This window comes from Palaemon carinicauda, chromosome 3 (genome assembly GCF_036898095.1).
Source record: "Palaemon carinicauda isolate YSFRI2023 chromosome 3, ASM3689809v2, whole genome shotgun sequence".
Taxonomy (NCBI): domain Eukaryota; kingdom Metazoa; phylum Arthropoda; class Malacostraca; order Decapoda; family Palaemonidae; genus Palaemon; species Palaemon carinicauda.
In genome coordinates, this window is record NC_090727.1 from 133,575,877 (window position 1) to 133,600,225 (window position 24,349).

The 24,349-nt window shown below is 37.2% G+C and overlaps 2 protein-coding genes across 3 annotated transcripts in view; both read left to right on the forward strand.

Moving 5' to 3' along the window:
- The window catches only part of CSN1b (COP9 signalosome subunit 1b), a 20,121-nt gene extending 1,667 nt beyond the window's left edge, over positions 1–18,454 (forward strand). For both annotated transcript variants that reach the window (XM_068370679.1, XM_068370680.1), the window contains exons 2-12: positions 4,880–4,969; positions 5,667–5,848; positions 6,354–6,522; positions 8,946–9,107; positions 9,265–9,348; positions 10,040–10,129; positions 10,406–10,554; positions 12,140–12,245; positions 13,681–13,769; positions 13,982–14,111; positions 17,348–18,454. In XM_068370679.1, coding sequence (XP_068226780.1) covers positions 4,880–4,969; positions 5,667–5,848; positions 6,354–6,522; positions 8,946–9,107; positions 9,265–9,348; positions 10,040–10,129; positions 10,406–10,554; positions 12,140–12,245; positions 13,681–13,769; positions 13,982–14,111; positions 17,348–17,578 — 1,482 coding nt within the window. In that variant the 3' untranslated portion in view covers positions 17,579–18,454. The remainder of the gene's footprint in view (positions 1–4,879; positions 4,970–5,666; positions 5,849–6,353; positions 6,523–8,945; positions 9,108–9,264; positions 9,349–10,039; positions 10,130–10,405; positions 10,555–12,139; positions 12,246–13,680; positions 13,770–13,981; positions 14,112–17,347) is intronic.
- LOC137638545 (ATP-dependent RNA helicase DDX55) overlaps positions 1–24,349 on the forward strand; it is a 352,777-nt gene that overhangs the window by 249,393 nt on the left and 79,035 nt on the right. The gene's annotated exons all lie outside the window — the stretch shown is intronic.

Consider the following 24,349-nt stretch of genomic DNA (forward strand, 5'->3'; position numbering starts at 1 on the left):
GTTTCAGCCAACCTCGTATATTCATTCTTTTTCAACGCATTATAATATCTTCTTGAAATGATTACGGATATATTTACCAATGAATGATATTGATGGTGCCCCAGAAGTGTTGTTTTTGGGATTTGTGTTGTGGCTATGTACTGTGGGTAAAGATGCCCGATTGTCTATTTTCTTTAGATACTGAATTGTGGGTAGAGTAAAAATGCTGAAACCTGATTGGTTCCTTTGTTTCAGAATTCCGCAGCTTCGAATAATGTAAGTATGGCAGTATATTTGTGTATTCATATTCATATCATATTTTGTGTTCATCTGAAAGTCATAAATAACGGAAAAATACACAACTGCTCTACAAAATCGCGTACCGCTAATCAGAATAGAGAAGCAAGAAAACTACATTATATTACGAGCGTAGCGAGCCACAGCTGAGCAACGACCAATTGAATTAATGGATTGTTATTCAGTAGGGGGCTTGTGTACCTCTTAAAACTACTCATTTGCGACAAAAATAAGTCAAATTAATTCCCAATGCACATTGTATAAGGTAGGAAAATATATTTTTGTATCCAAAATCCGGTGTTGGTTGAAACTGTAATCTTAGCAAAAAATTATACAGTGTCTCATCAGTCAAAAATGACAGCTATGTATAAATCATCCAATAACATCATGGAAAAACTCCATAATAATTGTATGTCGTCAGTAACAACCTCGTACTAGAGAGATGGTGGGTTCTAACCTAAACCTAGTATGTATGTCCTTATATGACCAGGGACATCCACCTAACCTAACCTAGATAGCCAAAATGGTACCGTCGGACCTGGGAGGTTTAGACCCTCCCTGGATCCCCATCTAATTTGACCTAGAGTGCAGTAAGTACCGAAAAAACAATCCTTACAATTGAACGTTGCAAATCCTTCTCTGCTTATCATGAATTCTGCCCCTGTCTCCCTTTTAGCATTTCTCAGATTAGCATATTCACTTTTAAGTTTTAAAAATATGGCTATAGAGAACATGTCTCAAGAAAATCATGGTATTTAGTTATGGTAGGGTCTCGGGTTACGGCAGTATCAGTATGACGTTTATGGGATAAGATGCATCTCCCATAAATTAAGAAAATGTGTTTCGACTCCCAAAGGTTACGTTGTTAACACGAACAGGTGGACGGAGTAAGTGAGCCAGAACAATATCTTTTTGGTGGCGAAAGAAAACAGAGTAATGCGGTGCTTGAACAAAGAAAACAAGAGTATGGTCGACATTGGTATGTCATTCCTCTGGGCTTTTCTGGTAAATTTTCCATGTAACTTATTACAGTACCGTGCTAATCATAACTACCAAGATTAAGGCAGACAATGATGGTAGGGCAGGAAAGCCGTGACAACGTCGCCTTATAAGTGAAATTAGACATTGTGAAATAGGTAGAAAAGTAGGAAACGCCAACAAAAGTCGGCTGCATCCTCCAACAAGGCCGTTCGAATGTCATGACGATTATCAAGGATAAATAACATATCCCTGAGCATGTGAAGGCATCTGCTCCTCTGAAATCGACAATGGTAACGAAGCGACGAAATCTTTTTATTTCGATTGGGATTGTTAGTTCTTGGGTTGGAAGGCCAGAGCATATGCCTTATGGTAATCAAGAATACAAATAGATTGTTGGAGACATTGATAAGAGAGTGAAAGTGGAGTTTGTGGCCAGTAGGGGTTGGTTCATATGCTTTGAGGAGCATGCAAAATACCATAACATTAAATCCAAGTCGAAGGTACTAGTGATGATGAAAATTAAACAAGTGACTATCCTAATGTATTGGATAGATTTTTAATGTTTATACAGGTTTATTTAGGAGATGTATGCCAAATCATACCTACATTGCCAAGGAGCTTCCCAGGCAATAAATCTAGCAAAAAGAAACTGACTTTGCTTCTTGTAGGGTAATGCCGCTGGTGACTACAACCTAAAGCACGTGGTGGTGTAACACACCTAAAGCACGTGGTGGTGTAACAGATTGAGAATTGAAGGGCATCTATAAGGGTCGATAGTCTGTCATCTCGAAATCCAACAAAAATCTTCTTAAACGACAGGTTTTTGAAGACTGGTATATGGTACCAATGTTTTTGGGCCAGAAGTGAAGCTGTATTGATTCCAAGGGTATGCCCTTTAAAGTGTTGCTAATGCAGGACAATGCCTCGGGTCACTAAAGCTCACATGGCATATTTGTTCCAACACAATATACAAACCTTCATACTTTACATAGGAGAATAATAACAGCTGTAATACAGTAATTAAAAATTACATCATGGTGGCAACAATCGGCCAGTAGTTACTGATCCAGTAACGGGGGAAGCACCGCCCTCCCACTTTCTCATTGACAAACCACTTTGATTCCAGCCATGTTTTTGCTTGTGAATATTGGCAGATATTACAATTAACTTACCTCTTTCCAGCACTTTAGTAATTTTGTGTCTTTGCTATGGATGCCGGCAGATATGTAAAAGTGTCCGGGAGTGCCGTCTAAGACCTGCAGCATGTCCTTTAACTTTCGGGCAAGAGGATTCTTCCATTTCCCCTAGCGAAATGGGTGGACCCCCTCCTGAGAGGGAGCCTTTGTTACAGAAAGACAATGCCTTACGAGTTTTCTGCCATGTGTTTGGCAGATTCACCTTGTGAGGAGCAATTGAAGTAGGCCCTTGCTTCTAGACACCAGCAGCAAGCAGCCTCTGCTTTGAAAGAATCTTTGCCCTTTTGTATGTTCTTCGGAGCCTGCTGTAGTCTCCAATCCACCTGCTTCTCCAGATGGGAGGTACATGAAGCGAGTGCCTGACCCTCGCCACCGATGAAGGCCTTCATCTTCGGAGCATTCTCGTAGGGTTGGTCCTCGACCTTTGCCAGATCCTCCCTTTTCTTTGGAGAATAGTAGATGCGCCTCGCGTATGTGATCTACTTTTCCAGACCTTCAAGAGATGACTTGCCAGTGTGCGCTACCTCCTCATGCACCTTTCTAGAAACGCATCGTCAGCACGCAGATACGGTACTCCTCTTCTAGACGTGCCTCAACCTGTCGAGAGAGACTTGAGCGTAACTCTCCTAGACGTGCTTCACCTTCACTCGCTTCACCATCAAGCACACATCTTCCAGACGTGAGTTATCAATGCGCGCCTTGCCACATACAGTAATTTGCCTAGACGCGACTCACATAATTGTACTTATAGTAATTCACCTAGACGCGACTCACATAATCGCACTTCGTCGGGCCACGCTTCACCCAGTCAGGTTTTACCCGAGTTCACATCCCATAAACACGCCTCGCATAGATGCATCCTTATGCACTTCTCGTGAGCATTTGTCTTCAAGACATGCTTCATTATTTAGTCCTACTGAGGCCTCTTCATCAGTACGTACATCTCCCAGAAGCATCAAAGCCAGAAATGTTATGAAAGTTCTCTCTTTCTCAGCCATGCCTTAGCCCATCCAGTACAATTTTTCTTGCAGGAGTACTGTTATCGTTATTCCACTTGCCTTCCTTTTACTCTACTTGGTGCCATGACTTAACACGTTAGATTGAATCACTGAGTCAATATCCCTCTATTCCACTTGTAGGGTAAACGCTACAGGATTCACAGAGCACGGCTGTGCTTCTACATACATATGGTACATGTCCATATTTATCTCCCCTCTTGGAATATGCATAGAGCAAGTCCTCTGCATGTGGTATTATTATTATTATTACTAGCCAAGCTACAAACCCTAGTTGGAAAAGCAAGATGCTATAAGCCCAAGGGCTCCAAAACTATAAAAAGACTCATGTCAGCCTGGTCAACATAAAAACATTTGCTCCAACTCTGAACTTTTGAAGTTCTACTGATTCAACTACCCGGGAATACCCAAGAGGCTGGAGCGTGCGCTAGTCTTAGCAGGACAAACCTGATGCAATGCCAGCTAAAGGCTTGGTCACAAAAGAGAATATCTAGGTTTTATGGTTTGTTAACATATGCTAATGTTGTGACCACAGTTTTCTCTATGTGAGAACATTTGATACTTGAAAAGTTAGCCAGGCTTGGCTAACTGGTATTTATTGGTTATATTAAAGTTTGCAATATAGTAGTGGGCTTCTAATGTTGGATTAAACTAATTTGCCTGAATGCCATCAAAACTTAAGCCCAAATGTTAAGCTGGTCTAGCCTGAGTCAACAGGTAGGCAGTAGGCTAAGGATTACAGTAGTCATATTAACGAGCCTATGTATGGTCCCTAAATAATCATGATCCCTTAACAGGAAATTATTTTATATAGTGAACTGATTTAAGCCAGGGGTCCTTCATTGTTGTATTTCGCCAACGTATTTTTTATACTTTGTACACTTTAGATCACTCAATAGATGTTAGGTTAGGTGAAGACTATTTCCTTTGTTATGAACTAAAGCTCAACTTTTTAACCAGGTAGTTTCCTTCAATTCGTTAATTTACTAAATTTTAAAAATTCATGACAGGGAAGTTTATACCTTATTTCTTTTTCCTTTCTTTTTTTTTATATGACCAACTTTGTAGTCAAGAGTTTTTATGTTTACTTTTTTATTTGTAGGCTTCTGTAGGATGTTCGCTTTGAAGATCCCCCTGTATGCTTTGGGTCCAACTGACATACTGTACAGTACTGTACTATGTCCATACTGTATAAACATTTTGGTTGTTTATTAAGAAGAATATCAGTAGTGTATTTTGTATCTATGTAAAATGTAAAAATTTGAATAAAAATTTTGTAAATTCTTTTTAAGAAAGTTTCAATTTTAAGCAATTCAGTGGAGAAAAAACACTACGCTGTAATCCATTACTTTGTTGATATTATAGGAGTTTACGGACCTGGTGTTAACCTCCTAAAATCTTATTTTCCAGAATAATGTAGAACCAATGGTTATTGATATGGCGGTCGAAGAGAACGACAACACGGAGGAAGAGCCAGTCATTGTAGAAAGCACATCTTTGGTAAGCATACGACTTTGCCGTGCATTGCACCATTTGTTTTTCCTCATTATATAGCTGTGAGATCTGTTCACTTGTGTAATATTTAAATTTAATGATTAACCCTTTTACCCCCAGGCTCTTTGGAAATTTCCAACCCTTAACCCCCAAGGGGTTATTTTTTCCCCAGCACATTTTGCAGTATATTTTTTTTAAATTGCTTTAACAGCCTTAATTTTTGTCATAGAGAGATGAGGTTGGTCTCATTCTCTTGGAAAATGCCTGAATTTTCTCAAAAAATTATCAAAAATATGAAAAAAAAATTTTTATAGGATTTTTTTGCAAGGACGTACCGGTACGTCCATGGGGGGTAAAGGGATGAGTTTTGTGAAACGTACCGGTACGTCCATGGGGGTAAAGGGATGAGTTTTGTGAAACGTACCGTTACGTCCATGGGGGTAAAGGGATGAGTTTTGTGAAACATACCGGTACGTCCATGGGGGTAAAGGGATGAGTTTTGTGAAACATACCAGTACGTCCATGGGGGTAAAGGGATGAGTTTTGTGAAACGTACCGGTACGTCCATGGGGGTAAAGGGATGAGTTTTGTGAAACGTACGAGTACGTCCTTTAGGGGTAAAAGGGTTAAATTCTTTTTCTTGAATATTTTCTGATTTGTCTTAATTATTTATACAATATTGTGTATCTCTTTCATATTACAGGATTTAGAGACATATGCCAATAGCTACACAGGTCTTGCCAAACTCCAACGCCTCATTTTTATAGCTGATCGATGTCCTCAACTACGAGTGGAAGCCTTACGTATGGCCATTCTCTATGTCCAGACGACCTACAATGTAAACCTCTATACACAACTTCACCGGAAGATACAGGAGGCTGTGAGGTAATGTATTTGTGGGGATTATTACTTAATGTTCAATTTCAAGTCCAATCATATTAATATTTTTTGTTACCTCATAAACATTATTATTACTCTCCAAGTTTGAAGTAGCTAAAATGTTAACCCTTTTACCCCCAGGCTATTTGGAAATTTCCAACCCTTAACCCCCAGGTGGTTATTTTTTTCCCAGCACATTTTGCAGTATATTTTTTTTAAATTGCTCTAACAGTCTTAATTTTTGTCATAGAGAGGTCAGGTTGGTCTCATTCTCTTGGAAAATGCCTGAATTTTCTCAAAAAATTATAAAAAAATCTGAAAAAAAACTTTTATAGCATTTTTTGGCAAGGACGTACCGGTACGTCCATGGGGGTAAAGGGATGGCTTTTGTGAAACGTACCAGTACGTCCTTTGGGGGTAAAAGGGTTAACAGTGAATAGATATTTATCAAAAGGGGAAGAAAAATGTTTGAGATTAAAGAGAAACTTCTAATTTCCTTTTTTGATAACAGCGGAGCCAATGCAGCAAACGCCAGTTTACCCGACATAGCGGGAGGTCAAATGGCCGGTGGAGGAGTAGCTGCCAATTTGCCTGCTGTTGACATGCAGTGGGTTGAATCGCGTGCCAAGAAAGCAGCTTTAAAGTTAGAAAAGTTGGATACCGACCTGAAGAATTCTAAGGTAAGATATTGGGGTGTAATAATTTGGACATTAGAGGAGACAAGTGTTAATTTCGTATTGCAGACATTATGATAACCCTCCGAGGATCCGATAACACATCAAGTCGTGTAGCTTTACAGAAAATTTCTTTGGTTTTCTAATGCTATTTTCAGTTTCTTCTACTTTATTCCCTTGTTAGTTAAGATAGGAAACATCAACTTATGTAGGTTGAGACAAGACATCATTGGTCACTATAAAAAAAAAAAAAGTTTCCATGTTGTGAGTCTGACAGGGATTTTCTCACAACTGGGATCATCCGAGGGGTAAGAAAATATTGTCAGAGCCCCTTTTACAGTGGACTAAAACCATTATTGAAGAGCCTTTGTGTAGCATCCCATTGACCTCTAGTTGCAACTATTTTTCTAGCCTTTATTTTATCTCTGTTCCAGCATCCTCTCCTTTTCCCCCTGTAGGATAGTAGGGTAGTGCCATCAGTGTAATTCATGGGTCACACTATAGGCACTACTAAAGGGTCTTGAAAAACCCTGGGTTCTTGGGTTGCACTCACCTCTTTATAGCTTTCTACTTTACCTACTTTTCTTCTTCCTTCCATCCTGCTGTAAAACCCACTTTTAACTTTATAATATTTCATTGTGGAATTGCCAGGTTTTACTCAGGCTGTATACCTCAGTGCTGTGTGGTCTACCTGGACTTAGTGCTAGACCATATGGCCTAATTTCCATTTAAATCAGTCAATCAAATTTGCAGTTGACAAAACAATTTGGGATGTATAGTCCTATAAATAATTGATTATAATGATCAAACAATGTATCATTATTGGGCTCCTCTGGAAAAGTTGTAATAAGTTAGGCATAATTATAAAATAAAGCCGGATTTTCGTACGACAATTGTAATAGAATTTAAGATTCTTCCTCTATCATGCTTGGTTAGGTCTTCCCCTCAAGGGGTTAAGTGCAAACTGAGCTTTCTCCATTCAAACAACAGGAATTCTAGCATAGCTAATTAGTGATAGCAGTATCAGCTGATGGAAAACTGTGGAGGGTTGGGAGTAGGGTTGTGAAATGTTTAACCTAATGTTATTCAACCAATAAACTTTCCAGATTTCGAATGCATTCTCAGAATACATCTGGTTCGTATGATGGTTAGTTGCTGTACTGTATATAATTTGGGATGTTTTTAATCCAGTTACAAGCATAACTGTTGTTATTATTTTAAGATAAGTGTCATAATTGTGGAAATGTGGAAGTTTATAAAGAGCTGGAAGAGGATTTTGATAGAAGGACACATAACCTCCCTTCATCCTATACTTAGGGCATTTCAGGAGATGAGTTGGTACAGTTCTCTGTTTCTGTCTTGCAAAATCTTGGTGATTGCTTAGTTTTCTCATTTTGGCACAAGGTTTGAACCAACTTTTATCCTCCTGGGGATCTCTTGGCTTCAGCTAAGAACTTCCCTTAAGGACTCTGCCCACTGTTCTACGCGCCTTCATCATTGTAGCATGCATTTAATCAGGGACAGCCAAGAGAGTTGATAATTTTTCTTTTCCCCTTTCCCTCTGTCAGTGAGTTTTTCCTAAATGATCTTTCCATCTTCTGCCTCACTGTATGGATTGCTGAAATAGAGATGCCTTGTGTTTCTGTTAAGACTCCCCTTGTAGGAGGAACCAGTTGTTGTTACCTAGCCCAGTTTAGTAATACTTTACAATTGCAGGTAGTTGTGGTTTCATGGTTTCAACAGCAAGGTTACTCGACTTAATGGTCATGTTTGTACTTAGAATTGAACTTGCTGTCTCAGTTACCCTCACAGTAGCTTCATGCACGGTTACTGACAAGTGATTGTCCAGTTTATGGAATCTGTTCTGGAACACATTCTTGGTGGCCCTCTATTTATGACTCATGATGGGGCACTGACCCTTGGTCTCTTGCTATTTTACCATCAGTCATTACCACGAAGGTGATTTCTCATTCCCTTTGTGTGAATCTGTTTCATCAGTGAGGTGACATTATGGTGGTTTAGGTCGACTTTTGGTAGTGTGATCTTACTTGCACTCTCTTCTCTCTTTCCTCTTAGATTCTTAGATATGTCTCTGGGAAGCAAGGTGCCTTTCATATGCCCTTAATTACTGTACAGTTTTACCCTGCTTTAGTGACCAAATGTGTTAGCTATGCATATATAGATATGTATATTTTTTTTCCTAAAGGTTTGTACATCTAGAAAAAATCTCTTATTTTAAATTTTTCTCCATAGAACATTTCTATATCACTAAGGAAAATCTGAAGACAGGCAATCCTATTTTCCCTTTTTGTCTGTCTCATCACAAATTATTTGTATCATCATTTTAAATCATACTGTGTAAATTACCATTATCAAGAAATTGTCAGACATTTGTTTATCCATACTGTATGCTATGTCCTTCCTTTCAGGTTAACAGCATCAAAGAATCTATTCGACGAGGACATGACGATCTAGGCGACCATTATTTAGACTGCGGTGATCTATCCAATGCCCTGAAATGCTATTCCCGTGCCCGTGACTATTGTACATCCTTCAAACACATTATCAACATGTGTCTTAATGTGATTAAGGTATGCATGGCCTTCAAAAGTGAAGTTGTAAATTTGAGTGACATCTTGTTTCCATATTGTACTTTATTTTGTTCAGACAACTTCTTATGATATATCAATTTACTTTCAACTTGTTTTCTGATCTACATAATCCTTTCTTCTTGTCTCCATTAATCAGGTTTCCATCTATTTAAACAATTGGTCACACGTACTGAGTTATGTCAGCAAAGCTCAAGCGACCCCTGAAGTAACAGAAACGAGGGTATGTATGCATTTTTGTATGTTTTATTAGAGAGGTAATTCTAACAATACATTGTGGTGTCTGTGCACATCTATAAATCAAGCCAGGATCATGTGCAATGGGTTGAATTTGTATTCTTTCAAAGTACCCAACATTTATTCATTTATTGGGAGGAACGTAGAGAGGAGAGGTCCGCTTTTTTGTTTCATTTGTTTGATGTCGGCTACCCCCCAAAATGGGGGGAAGTGCCTTGGTATATGTTTGTATATATGTACTTCTTTTTCTCAGTTATTTCCCTGTTGGAGCCCCTGGGCTCGTAGCATCTTGCGTTTTCAACTAGGGTTGTAGCATAGCTAGTAATAATAATAATAGAGCATAAATTAAGTTTTGTTAATACAGAATCAATATTCATGAGTTTCATGAGAGATTTTTATTTCAGCAAAGTGGCAACAAAGATCTATAAAACCAAGCCAGGATCATGTGCCGTGTGTTGAATTTGTAGTTAATTCTTTCAAAGTACCCAACATTTATTCATTTAGTTTATTTACTTCCTTTTCTCAGCTATTTCCCTGTTGGAGCCGGCTTGTAGCATCTTGCTTCTCCAACTAGGGTTGTAGCATAGCTAGTAATAATAATAATAGAACATAAATTGTTAAGTTTTATTAATACAGAAACAATATTTCATGAGTTTCATGAGAGATTTTCATTTCAGCAAAGCGGCAACAAAGATCAGTCCGCAGTAATCCAAACGAAATTAACGTGTGCCGCTGGTTTAGCACAGTTAGCTACTAGAAAATATAAGGTATGTACAGTATTGTTACTTGCTTTGTAAACTGTTTACCCATACGTTTACTTTCATGACCCAAAAAGAGTTGCTGCTTTTCCACGAGTTAATATTGTAATGAGATTTTGATTTAAAAGTAATAAATACTGTTTGAAGCTATAGACTATTTTTAGTTAATATTGTAATGAGATTTAAAAAGTAATAAATACTGTTTGAAGCTATGTGACTATTTTTATCTTACTTTTTCTTAAAAGGTTAAACTGCAGATTTTGTTTATACCCTTTTTTTTTTCAGGCTGCAGCTAAAAGTTTTCTTCTCGCTCAGCTTGATTCTGCTGATTTTCCAGACCTTTTGTCTACTTCCAATATAGCTATGTATGGTGGCCTATGTGCGTTAGCCACATTTTCTCGTCAAGAATTACAGAAGTTGGTTATTTCTAGTAGGTGAGTATTGTCTGCCTGCTTTCTTAATGTGTGTTTTCTTTAGTTTAGGATTCCTGTTAAAATGTCTATGAAATGATGTAATAATCCAAGACCCTTGGGATTCCTGCCAATATCATGTCACTAAATGTAATATTAAAGGTGATAAGTATTACTTCATCCTTCTGTTCCATTGATATTTTGCCAATTACACGCAATCCATTTCTCTCTGGTTACGGTTCACTTTCCCTTTGCCTACACATACACCGAATAGTCTGGCCCATTCCTTACAGATTCCCATCTGTCCTCATACACATGACAACACAGATTACTAAACAATTCTTCTTCACCCAAGGGTTTAACTACTGCAGTGTGATTGTTCAGTGGTTACATTCCTCTTTAGCTATGGTAAGCAGCTCTTCTAGGAGAAGGACACTCCAAAATCAAACCATTGTTCTCTAGTCTTGGCTAGTGCCTTTAGCCTCTGTACCATGGTCTTCCACTCTCTCTTGGGTTAGAGTTCTCTTGCTTGAGGGTACACTCGGGCAGACTGTTCTGTCTAATTTCTCTTCCTCTTGTTTTGTTAAAGTTTTTATTGTTTAAACAGGAAATATTTATTTTAATGTTGTTACTCTTCTTAAAATATTTTATTTTTCCTTGTTTCCTTTCCTCACTGGGCTATTTTCCCTGTTGGAGCCCCTGGGCCTATAGCATCCTGCTTTTCCAACTAGGGTTGTAGCTTAGCAATTAATAATTATAATAATCTGGTCTTGTCCTACCCCAGTTGGGAAACCCAACAAGAATTGATGTTATTGTAATTTATGGTCTGGTTGAACATCCTAAAAACAAGTGATGTCAATTCAATTATGTCTAGCTGCATTTTTTACATTTTGTTTTGAGTAAATCCATCAAATTATTCCTATTATATAAGAAGTAACTCTTGGTCTCATTACATTTTGTATTGTATGTCGATTTATTGTTATTGCTTATGATAATGTTCTCAGGCCACATATTGCTTGTTGCCATCATATGACGTTAAGATGCTATAAATCCAGTAACTGTAGCGCACTGTAAGTTTGAAAATTGAAACTTAACCCTTTTACCCCCAGGCTATTTGGAACTTTCCAGCCCTTAACCCCCAGGGGTTATTTTTTTTCAAGCACATTTTGCAGTATATTTTTTTTTAAATTGTTCCAACAGCCTTAATTTTTGTCAAAGAGAGGTCAGGTTGGTCTCATTCTCTTGGAAAATGCCTCAAGTTTCTCAAAAAATTATCAAAAATATGCAAAAAAAAAAATGCAAATAGCAGTTTTTTTTTGGAAGGACGTACCGGTACGTCCATGGGGGTAAAGGGATGAGTTTTATGAAACGTACCAGTACGTCCTTTGGGGTGGTAAAAGGGTTAATCCAAGTGGAATCAGAGGATGAAAAATTATAGAGTATTTTCACTATTAAGTGTTGCTATAGTTTTTACAAACCCTATTCATTTGATCTTAAGAAGAAGTTAGGAAAACTCTTATTAAATGACGATTAATTGTCGAGTCAAATCTAACCGTACTGTGCAAATCTCTTGATGGTCATTGTTTACAATGTTTCTTTCCTTTTTCAGTTCGTTTAAACTATTTTTGGAAGTGGAACCACAGTTACGTGACATCATTTTCAAGTTTTATGAATCCAAGTATGCCTCCTGCCTCAAACTATTAGATGAATTAAAGGTTTGTATACTGCGCTGCAATCTCTCGACTTTATTAATCCTACTGTAAAATAGGGCTTAACTTTTTTTTTTCTTTTTTAAGTGACTGCTGTATTGTAGTTTTAAGCTAATGGTATATTTTCATCATACACTATTTATGGTTGTTTTAAATTGATTAAATTTACAAATTAACCTAAATGATGGAATTATGTATGAAAATTATTTAGAATTTATCAAAATCTTTGAAGTTTAATAATCTTATACAGTATATGAAGAAGGTTGCAAATAATTACTAATATAGAGGTTCAAGATTGTATTCCATTAGCAAGTGAAGAATTTGAAAATGCAGTATTCATGATTACTTTGAAACGACTAGAATTTTTTCTCGAAACTTCTGAACTAGAGTTTGATTCTGGTTCGTATGTATATAGGGTTGTTGTGGCCAGATTGGTAACGTCTCTGCCTGGTGTTTGCCAGACGGGGGTTCGAGTCCCGCACAGACTCGTTAGTGCTATAAGTGTCTGCAACCTTACCATCCTTGTGAGCTAAGGTTGGGAGGTTTGGGGGAGCCTATAGGTCTATCTGCTGAGTCATCAGTAGCCACTGCCTGGCCCTCCCTGGTCCTAGCTTGGGTGGAGAGGAGGCTTGGGCGCTGATCATATAATATATGGTCAGTCTTTAGGGCATTGTCCTGATTGCCAGGTCAATGTCACTGTCCCTTGCCTCTGCCATTCATGAGCGATCTTTAAACCTTTACTGTTTAGTACATATATAGTACCTTGCTCTTATTTAAGGCAAGAAAAGTTTTAAGGTGATAATTATTAGTGTGAATGAATATGGATGTCTCTCTCGCCTTTAGTGTTAGGACAAAGCTCCCCAGCTTCATGATGTTTCTGAGAACCAGCTTATTTCTTATAGTAAAAAAGAACAAAGTAGTTGAATTTGTATGGTTTTGTTTTATCAAATAAGGGAAGCATTTAGATAAGAATATGGTTGGGTAATTCTATTGGTGGTTTAAGTAATGTACTTACGTTATGTAAAGGTAAATTCATTAAGTACAGGGACATACAAATTGTGGTGGAGAGACTTTTATTGTAAAGGCTAAAATATTTAGCGATACATACATATACCAAGACACTTCCCCCAATTTTGGGCGGTAGCCGACATCAAACAAATGAAACAGAAAAGGGGACCTCTCCTCTCTACGTTCCTCCCAGCCTGACAAGGGACTCAACCGAGTTCAGGCTGGGAGGAACGTAGAGAAGAGAGGTCCCCTTTTCTGTTTCATTTGTTTGGTGTCGGCTACCCCCCCAAAAATTGGGGGAAGTGCCTTGGTATATGTATGTATGTATCGCTAGATATTTTAGCCTTTACAATATCTAGCTTTAACAATAAATAATCTCTTCACTGTATATTTGATACAAAACAAATATTAATTTTCTCCCTTTTCATTCCAGGATGTTTTAATGTTGGACTTGTATTTGGCGCCGCACCTCAACACACTATACTCTCGTATTAGAAATCGTGCGCTTATACAGTATTTTAGGTTTGTAATTTTGTTCTTTTCAAGTCCATTAAATTTTAATTTCATATAGAATAAGTTTCTAAATGTAGGCTCAAATAACACTTGGTCTCATTGCAATGAAATCTGTTATTGTGTCCGCCAGTGTATATAGAAACTGAAAAATAACTTATAATGTGAATAAATGCAACTTCGAAGTATCATTTTTTAATCTTTATTTGTATTGTTTTTTACAGTCCTTACATGAGTGCAGACTTAGAAAAAATGGCCGCAGCATTCAATACCACTATAAGTGCTCTAGAAGATGAATTGATGACTTTAATACTGGATGGTCAAATTCAAGCACGTATAGATTCTCATAATAAGGTAAGGTGACTTTATCCTTTTGTTTCTTGTAAAGTCTGAATGTTGTTAAATATGGTTGTAATTATATATTGGCAATTTAATCTGTCGGTTTGATATTTGTTTTTTGTATTAGTGTCTGAATTACCCTTCTGTTTTTATTAGACCGTAGGATTTCACCTAAGCTCTTATAGCGAATCTCTACACTTATCTAATATAGTCTTATCTAATATAGTCTGAATGGAGATAATTAGAATATATTTTGATGAACCTTACTTTTTAAGGTTACTTAGCTTATATGGAATTGTCAGGCACCTGTTTCCTTGGTGGATTCTATGCCTTGTGGGTTGCGAACTCTCCCTGCCTCTCAGTCCTCAGAATTTCTGTGTCATGGCATAATGATGTGTTGTACAACGTTGCTGTTTTTTTTTTTTAAGTTGATGACAGTACTTTATAAATTGCTTTGGTACCAGGATTCATCAAGTATGTTTATCACCCTTACCTGGTATTAATTTTCCTTCTTTTAACCATGATAGCTGATTATAGTTTATGCTTTCCCTCTAGTGTTCACTGCTTTTGGCAACCTAGATTAGAAACATCTAAAGTTTAATATTGAAGCATTTCTTCTCTTGTTAATCATTGGGTCACAGAGTTATGTTTATAATTTCCTTGTTGATATTAGTAGGGTAGTTACCTTTATTCACACTCCTATTGGTAGTGATCTGTTAACCATTGTCTGACTTGCAGGGATATTTTTTTGTCTTGCAACTCTGGGCTGGTTCCGTCATGTTGAGAGGTACAAAAACTAATTCCATGCTGGGAGTTCATTTTATTTAGTTTTGTCTACATATTCAGATGAAAATAATATCCTTTTTGATATTGTAAGGACCAAGGGATGGGGAGAGTTCCTGGCCCACCTTTCATAGATTCCTCCAAGGGAATATGGAAGTGCTTGCATCTGTTTTGTAATCTAGTTGTCTAGAAGAGTGGCTAACTAGGATTGCGTCAAGGCGAGGATTTTCACAATAGAAGAGTGTAAAGTAAATAAGACATATCAAGGCTGTATGAGAGGATCTTGAATATATAATGTGGTGTACACCATGAAACCCCTTATCAAATGAAGCACTAGAATAGATTTGGGAAGTCAGGTTAGGATTCGAGGGTAGGTTAGTTGATAATTTCTGCATTAACCTTAGTCTCTCTGTCCTTATTAGATATACAAAAGTAGTGGAGAACTTTAGGTGTACAGTGTGTGAGTATCATCCCCACTATTGTATAAGAAATAGCCTAGTATCCTGGATTTCCCTTGGAAGTAAAATCAACTTTAATATTATGCTTAGAACCTAATTTGGTCATCACGCAAGGAAACTTAATTTTCCATTAAAGGAACAGTAAGGCCTATTGAATTGTTATACTGTACTGTATAGAGCTTGTAGGCTAATCAGGAGCAGTGTTCAAACAGAGGCCCTTTAGAGGCAGTTGTTACTCTAGGTAGTAGGTTGGCCAGGGCACCCGCCTCCTGCCTAGATACTACAGCTAGCGAGTTATGGGGTCCTTAGACTGGCCAGACAGTACTACATTTGGTACATTTGGTCCTTCTCACTGGTCACGGTTCACTTCCTTTTGCCCACGCACACCGAACAGTCTGGCCTATTCTTTACAAATTCTCCTCTGTCTTCATACACCTGACCACTGAGATTACCAAACACTTCTTCTTTGCCCAAGGGGTTAACTACTGCACTGTAATTGTTCATTGGCTACTTTCCTCTTGGTAAGGGTAGAAGAGAGACTCTAGCTATGATAAGCAGTTCTTCTAGGAGAAGGACACTCCAAAATCAAACCATTGTTCTCCTGTCTTGGGTAGTGTCATAGCCTCTGTACTATGGTCTTCCACTGTCTTAGGGTAGTTCTCTTGCTTGAGGGTACACCTGGACACACTATTCTATCTAATTTCCCTTCCACTTGTTTTGTTAGTTTATATTTATTTTTTCCTTGTTTCCTTTCCTCACTGGGCTATTTTCCCTGTTGGAGCCCCTGGGCCTATAGCATCCTGCTTTTCCAACTAGGGTTGTAGCTTAGCAAGTAATAATAATAATATATATATTTTCTTACCTGACCCAACCACAATGTTGAATCACTTATTGAAGAATCGAGTTTGATCTTCCACATGACTGGTAACTTTTTTTTTTTTTTCATTAATTCTTTGATTCTGAGTGGTAGAGCCTTGAGTTTGAATTCCCCACTTGCATTGCCATGGACCAGGTGTGAGCCTGGTCTTTATTTACTTGTGCCCTGGCCCATCCCAACTCGTACTAGTTCTAGCTACCTCATCTTATCCCATTTTTTTTTTCTCGGCTAACCATGCTGTATAACAAATTCTACCTTTTAAAAAATGCCATATACCAAGTTTCTATTGTAGTTAGGCAAATTCTTTCTTATCAAATCATGTTTTAGTTATTGTAATAATGCCCTCTAGCTTATTTGCTGTTCCTTGCTTTTTTTCCTTCAAGCTTACTGTCCAGCCTTTTAAACTATTCTTAAGTTTCTATTATTACAAGCCCAAGCTATAATTCTTGTTTGATAAGCAGGATGCTACAAGCCTAAGGGCTCCCAACAGGGAAAGAATTGAGAAATATGAAGAAACTATGTAAGGTATTAACAATACTAAAAGAAAATAACAAAACCGGCAAGATCAGTAACTATGAAATAGATCAGTCATATATAAACGATGAATTGAGGCATATAGAACAAGTTTGAACTAATGAAGTTCCTTCATTCTACAAATTCTATGAATCGACCAGTAAAAATTCTTGGTTCAAGTACAGCAATGTGATTTAGGCTTACAATTTGTCAAGTTTTTCACAGGCATAAGTTTTCTATGTAACTAGTCTATACAGTTTTTGATCATTCATTAACCCTTTTACCCCCATGCTCTTTGGAAATTTCCAACCCTTAACCCCCAAGGGGTTATTTTTTTCCCAGCACATTTTGCTGTATATTTTTTCTAAATTGCTCTAACAGCCTTAATTTTTGTCATAGAGAGGTCAGGTTGGTCTCATTCTCTTGGAAAATGCCTGAATTTTTTCAAAAAAAAAAAACCAAAAATATGAAAAAAAAAATTTTTATAGCATTTTTTTGCAAGGACGTACCGGTACGTCCATGGGGGTAAAGGGATGGGTTTTGTGAAACGTACCAGTACGTCCTTTGGGGGTAAAAGGGTTAAAAGTCGATAGGTTTCCTGATGAATTATTTCTTTCCAGATTCTATACGCCAAAGCAGTGGAGGAAAGAAGCATGACTTTCGAACGATCGTTGGAGATGGGACGGGAACACGTCATGCGAGTCAAAGGCCTCATCCTAAGGTCTGCACTTATTAAGAACCAGATACATGTTAAGAGTCCGCCACGCGAGGGAGGGGGAGGGGGTGGTCAGGGTGGGGGTGATGTCACGATGGCAGCAACAAACAGTTCTGCAGCGGCTCCTAGGAACTAGCGGTTGAGAACAATGACCAGGCTGTGTTGATACTAGACCTGGGTGTAGTTATTTATCTTTGTTGGCTGGTGTGCATAAAGTGTGTGCCATCAGAGAGATGACTCGAACACATAGAATTGCTCATTGTCAGTTTGCCCCTAAATATAGTGTCAAGCTGCACATCAGTCAGACGTGCCCCTTGGGGGGCACGTGATGTGTGTATGAGAGAGCACCTATTGCTTGCGACAACTATGCAGGGGTTTGTGTGACGCTCTTGCCTTCAACGTAAATATGACCTAACGCAAGAACATAGTGCGGAGAGCTTTATATTTATGCGGCCGTACTGGATGGACCTCAGGAGATCTGTGAACTATGTACCGTTATTATTTCTTGGTGTTATGAATATATTGTACAGGAAAATTCCCAATCAGTGAAACTTTGTTTGTTAACAGAAATCACAGTGCATCTTACAGTCATAACCAAAGCAAAAATCAAGATAATGCAGCAGTTTTGACATTTGGCCTTAGTGACATGTTTAACACCATTTAATACCATGGAAGAACTGTTGCTGGCATTTTGATTGTGTATGTTTACAAAGTGATGTCAGTATATAAACATCTTTGTATACATTGTATGCAGGAAATAACATTTTGTTTGTTTTTAATTCATAGCTTATTCATTCAAATTTGAAGAAATTGTTTTTATTGTAAGGAAACGTTTATTATAAATTGAATCGACCAGTTCCACATCATTCCCTGAATTGAATATAAAATCCTCAAAGCACTCAAGGTATTCCTTATTTATGTGTAAGTACCTCAAACTGCTGTATCCTGTTATAAATTTATATATAAAGTTTGAAGTACAATATATTTATAAATTTATCATTTACATGATATAGATCAGCTATTGCTGCTGTTGTTATACATCACATACATACATATACCAAGGCACTTCCCCCAATTTTTGGGGGTAGTCGACATCAACAAAGAAATAAAAACAAAAAGGGGACCTCTACTCTACGTTCCTTCCAGCCTAACAAGGGACTCAACCGAGTTCAGCTGGTACTGCTAGGGTGCCACAGCCCACCCTCCCACATTATCCACCGCGGGGAGGGTGGGCTGTGACACCCTAGCAGTACCAGCTGAACTCGGTTGAGTCCCTTGTTAGGCTGGGAGGAACGTAGAGAGTAGAGGTCCCCTTTTTGTTTTTGTTGTTATACATGCTGTGATTCAATTAACAGCAGTATTTATGAAATTTAAAAATGTAGTGTGTTTTCGGTTTTGATTTTATCCTTTGCAGGTTTTTGAAAGTACATACGGAAGAGCAGTGAAGTAATGCATTGACGTTGGTTTGAGGAGTGTTAGTTACAAGAAAATTTGCAGTTTTGTTTTCATTCTGTAATAAGCTGAAATGTTTATTTTTATTTTTTTTTAAGTGTGATGTAGCTATGGTGTTCATGTCTCTGAGGCGTTTGTCAGAATTGCTGTAGGCCTCATTACACGCCATCAATATTGATTTCCTTTCTCTAGCTTGTCTTTATACCTTCTTCCATTAATATTATTTATTGTTTGAAGAAAATATTTTAATAATAATTTGTTAATGCACAGATCAACCAACTAGTCTTTTTTTTCCATAGATACTTCAGTTTTTTTTTTTTTTCTAAATAGTAAATTCTCGTCACAGTACTGTCGTTAGATTACAAACTGTCAAACGCCCTGGTGAAAAATTCACCTTGTGTTTCCATAAATTTTATGAGTAAAACAATTATTTTTGTTTGCTGTCATCAGCTGCATATTGCTTCACAGCATTTCAAGTGCAACTTATCAAGAAGTAATATTTTTTTTCTTTTTTTACTGCAAGGAAATACTTCCAGTAGAAGGGTGTCATAGATTGAACGACATACTGTTTTTGAAATTATGTCATGGTTGATTCAAAATCATGATGACACACATACCTCCCAGTTGGTAAATGCAGTTTAAATTTATATTGGCTTTTCCCAGTTTGTAAATGCAGTTTAAATTTATATTGGCTTTAAAGGAAAAGTAACAGAATATTTAGTTGAATATGTTGAAATGCTGAGTTAGAGGCGAGATTAATTTTTTCCCAATGTGATACCTTAGAGAGGTAATCTTTAACTAACTGGACTGACTGTTTTGAAAATTTTCCGTTGATTGGATTCCGTGACAGTTATGCCAACGTTGAAAATCCTGGGGGGAGAAAACCGTGTTTATTGTTTCACGACGGATTACCAGTTTGGGCCCGTGAAAGGAAGGACTGAGGATTTTAATGAATCCTGTAGTGATCAAGCTTTGGATATTGAAAGATAACCATAATCGAGATCTGCCTTTTACTCTCTATGGTGAACTTCATAAGCTTGAGGAATGAGTGTTTTCTGTCATTTTGACATTTTCTTAGTAAACATTCAATTCTGATACTCCATATCCCAAAACTGATACGTTAACGTGCAACTCACCAACAGCAGCTTTTAATCTTCTACACAGGGGTAATACAAGAGTCAATAATTTATTTTGCCAGATCACTGCCTTGCAAACCCAAGCTATTTGGATGTCCGCATACACCTGTGGCCGCCAGCATATCATTCGTACTCTAGGAGTGGGTTACCAAGAAGGTGTGTGTGATATTTCCACTTTACCATTTATATTTCTAATGTGATAATCAAACCACCTATATATTTAGCACCAATTTTTGGCATATTTTTTTCCACTACGAAGGTAAATTTTGCACTTTGATTTGGAAATAAACCTGATTGCGGTTCATTGTAGCCTCATGCCAGGTTGTTGTACACCAATATAGATATTTACCCCTGTGTACTAAGTAAGAAATAACCAGGAAAACTGTAATAATTTGTCTTAAAACTGGTAATGATGACTAATGATGAGCATCAATGCCATATTTCTAATCTCTATTTTTAAAACTTGTACACCTTCCTTGCACTATGAAAATTTTGTAACAATCGGTTATTTTAAAAAATGGGAAATTATACAAATTGTTTTTTTGAGGGAAATTTCATAAAATGGTTTACGAGGTGAAAAATATTCCTAGCGCTGCTTTGCTTTAAATTTGTTCAAACAAATTAGGATATTTTCACAACTATAAAACGATGTGAATCCAGTTTAAAAAGTTTTGTGATACGTAACTGTAGTAAAATCTTGACCCAACACAAATTTGCATCGAGCAGCATTGTTGGTTTTGTGTTGATAGAAACAAAGGTGATTTTTTTATTGATAGAAACATTGATAACATGGAAATGAGTTTTTTTTATCCTAATGTTGTCTGGTAAAATGTGTAGCTTCTGTTGTAACAAAGAAAGCCATTTGTTACATAAACCCTTTTACCCCCAAAGGACGTACTGGTACGTTTCACAAAATTCGTCCTTTTACCCCCATGGACGTACGGGTACGTCCTTGCAAAAAACTGCTACAGGTATTTAAATTTTTTTTTGCATATTTTTGATATTTTTTTTGAGAAACTTAAGGCATTTTCCAAGAGAATGAGACCAACCTGACCTCTGACGAAAATTAAGGCTGTTAGAGCAATTTAAAAAAAAATATACTGCAAAATGTGCTTGAAAAAACCCGGGGGGTTAAGGGTTGGAAATTTCCAAATAGCCTGGGGGTAAAAGGGTTACAAACACAATTTCCAAGTTTTCAATATTGATATTTAAGACAAACTGCAAACATTATTTTATACCTTTATTCTATTGCAGATTTTTTGTTCTACATCTTTCAATGCTTGTTTTGAAGTTTCTTAATTGCAGTTGGAAATAAGCATAACTTCAGATTGACAAAAGTCAAAAGTATCTAACAATTTTGATACTGAACTGGAATTATAATACTTAATTGAAACCCTTTTGGGATAGACTTATGTGGATGGATATTAATCAAAATGAAAATGTTCTTTCCTCTTAGCAGTCGACAAAATACAGTATATTGAAACTAATTTTCAGCCTTGCTCTAATTCATTCAAATTGAAAAACAGGATTAAGAGGATTAAGCCTGAAGTCAGGTCTACTGTACTTTCTTGACCTGAGAGTTTTAAGAGAAAGGGGTAAAATATTGTTGCTAAAGTAACACACACAGTATAAAGGAACAGTCTAGTCTACTTGCCAGACTTTTTTTTTTTTTTCATTGCCAATAAAAACTTTCAATTGTAATACAGTAGTAATCAAGGCAAGCAACCTAAAACCGACAAAGCTTTTCCCATAAATAAAGGAAATTCACTTGGTGCACTCCACACATTCAAATATTATTATTATTATTATTTGCTAAGCTGCAACCCTAGTTGGAAAAGCAGGATGCTGTAAGCCCAGTGGCTCCAGCAGGGAAAACAGCCCACCGAGGAAAGGAAATGAGGAAAAAATTAATTGTTTTAAGAACAGCAACAATATTAAAATAAACATTTCCTACATAAACTATAAAAACTTCAACAAAACTAGGAGAAACAAGAGAGAACAGTGTGCCCGAGTGTAACCTCATGCATTGTTGTATCTTCTAAGGGTTTTTGCAGAGGTAATTATTGTACATAAAACCCATAACAGAAATTATTCCAAATTCGCATTGAAAATTAGAACTGACAAACTCACTCGCACTTTACCTTCAAGTAGAGTCGTGGATGTTGCGAGAGAGAGGAAGAGGAGGGCTGGTCATCTTTTTATTACACTTAAAACGAAACTAGATATGAATGTTTTTGCCTTTTCTTTAAAATGTCATTGTCCATAATTACATTCGCTGCTTGCCCCTACCAAAGCCTAATCTGGGCGAACACTATGTGGGTGGTGATTTGGTACCACATCACTGTTTTCTGCACATAAGGTAGCAGTGCTATTCATGCATATCCATGAGAAAAGCCCATATGGCACAAAATTTTTGCTTGCAGGACAATGTAATACTCTAAACCCAATTCAAAATTGTAAGATTGTATTCCAATTTGCTCGTATCACAAGTTATTCGTAACCCGAGATACGTCTGTAAAGGATTTATGCTGACCACTCTTACAAAATTTTATTTTCCTTTTAATTACAGTTGTGTTTTGTACCAGTTTTCCTTTTTATCCTTATAAAATCCTCAAATTTACATTTTTACACCACTTGGATTCATGAAATTGAAAAACCTTTTCAAAATTTCAATCCACTGACACCGTCATTAAACAACTTGAAAGTTTTCCTTCATGTCAATATTGACGAGGTCCTATTTAAACTAAACTGAACTTAATACCCAGTAACTGTGAACTAAATTGCTCAAATAACTGAAAACTATTGACCTTGAAGATAGAAAATCCAAAGAATGACCTCACTGCCCCAAGTTAACCTCATGACTTAAAGGGTGTCTACACACGAAAAGGCAAACCTTTTTACTTGATAACTATGGGGGCAGGATTAAGCAGCAATGACATCAATATCTAGTGAAAATAATACTAGTGAAAATAATACTAGATAACAATAGGGGGAAGGAATAAGCAACAACGTCAGATGTGCAAAAGCCATAAGCATGGATTTGGTAACAATCTATGCTACAAAATTATTATTATTATAGTACTTAATAAGCTACAATCCTAGTTCGAAAAGAATGCTATAAGCTTGAGGGATCCAACAGGGAAAATAGCCCAGTAAGGAAAGGAAATATGAAAATTACAAGTAATTAACCGCTAAAATATATTTTAAGAACAGCAACATCATCCAAAAAAAAATTTTCCACATATAAACTATGAAAACTTAAAAAAAAAAAATCAAGAGGAAGAGAAATAAGATAGAATAGTGAGCCCGAGTGTACCCTCAAGTAAGAGAACTCTATCCCAGGGCAGTGAAACTTGGTACAGAGGCTATGGCAGTATCCAAGACCAAAGAACAATGGTTTGATTTTGGAGTGTCCTTCCCCTAGAAGAGCTGCTTACCATAGCTAAAGAGTCTCTTCTACCCTTACCAAGAGGAAAGTAGCCACTGAACAATTATATTGCAGTCGTTAACCCCTTAAGCGAGGAAGAAATGTGATCCCTTTACTTGTTCGCTGGGCAAAGTTGAATACCTATCTCTACACATGGTAATTTCCAGTGTGAAATCATTGTCAAGGCAAGCAGTAAGGTTAAAAGAAAAAAACAGAAAAAGCTTACAGCATTACTGTATAATTGCAACATGAAGAACTGCATAAGGAATGCACACAGCTACACTATTTCACTTTCAGACTTTACTGTATCACAATTATGCAAATACAACCACAAACACATTATACAATAGTTTTGTAAATGATAAAACCATTTATAACCATATAAATAACATATGGGATAACCCAAAAAAACTCAAAATTTAACAGCCTAATGTCCTACAGTAACCATGTTACTCCTGAAATTGTGAAACCCTTCCCTGTTTTCCCCATCCCTTTCCTTTCCATGCCATCTTTCATACAGAAGGATGTGTAGATGGCGCTCGAGTCGGGCGTCGGTGGAGTGGTTCAGGTTGGTTTGGTTAGTGCCGCTGTAGCGGCTCATCCCTTATTGGCGAAGGAATTATCTAAATGGAAGACGACCTGTGAATAGTGGTTTTCACACGCCCTATCTTTATACACGACGCCCTAAGGGTGCTCGCGCGAGGGTAGTAACCTCTGCATTCCATGCTTTAACTTTCTCTAGTATATTTGGAAGTTATTTATATCAGAAAAGTGACAAGAAGGACCTTTTCACCGGGCGTCACAGGTCGACCCAGAAATGCAAATATAACCACAAACATATTATACAATAGTTTTGCAAATGATAAAACCTTTTATAACCATACAAATAACA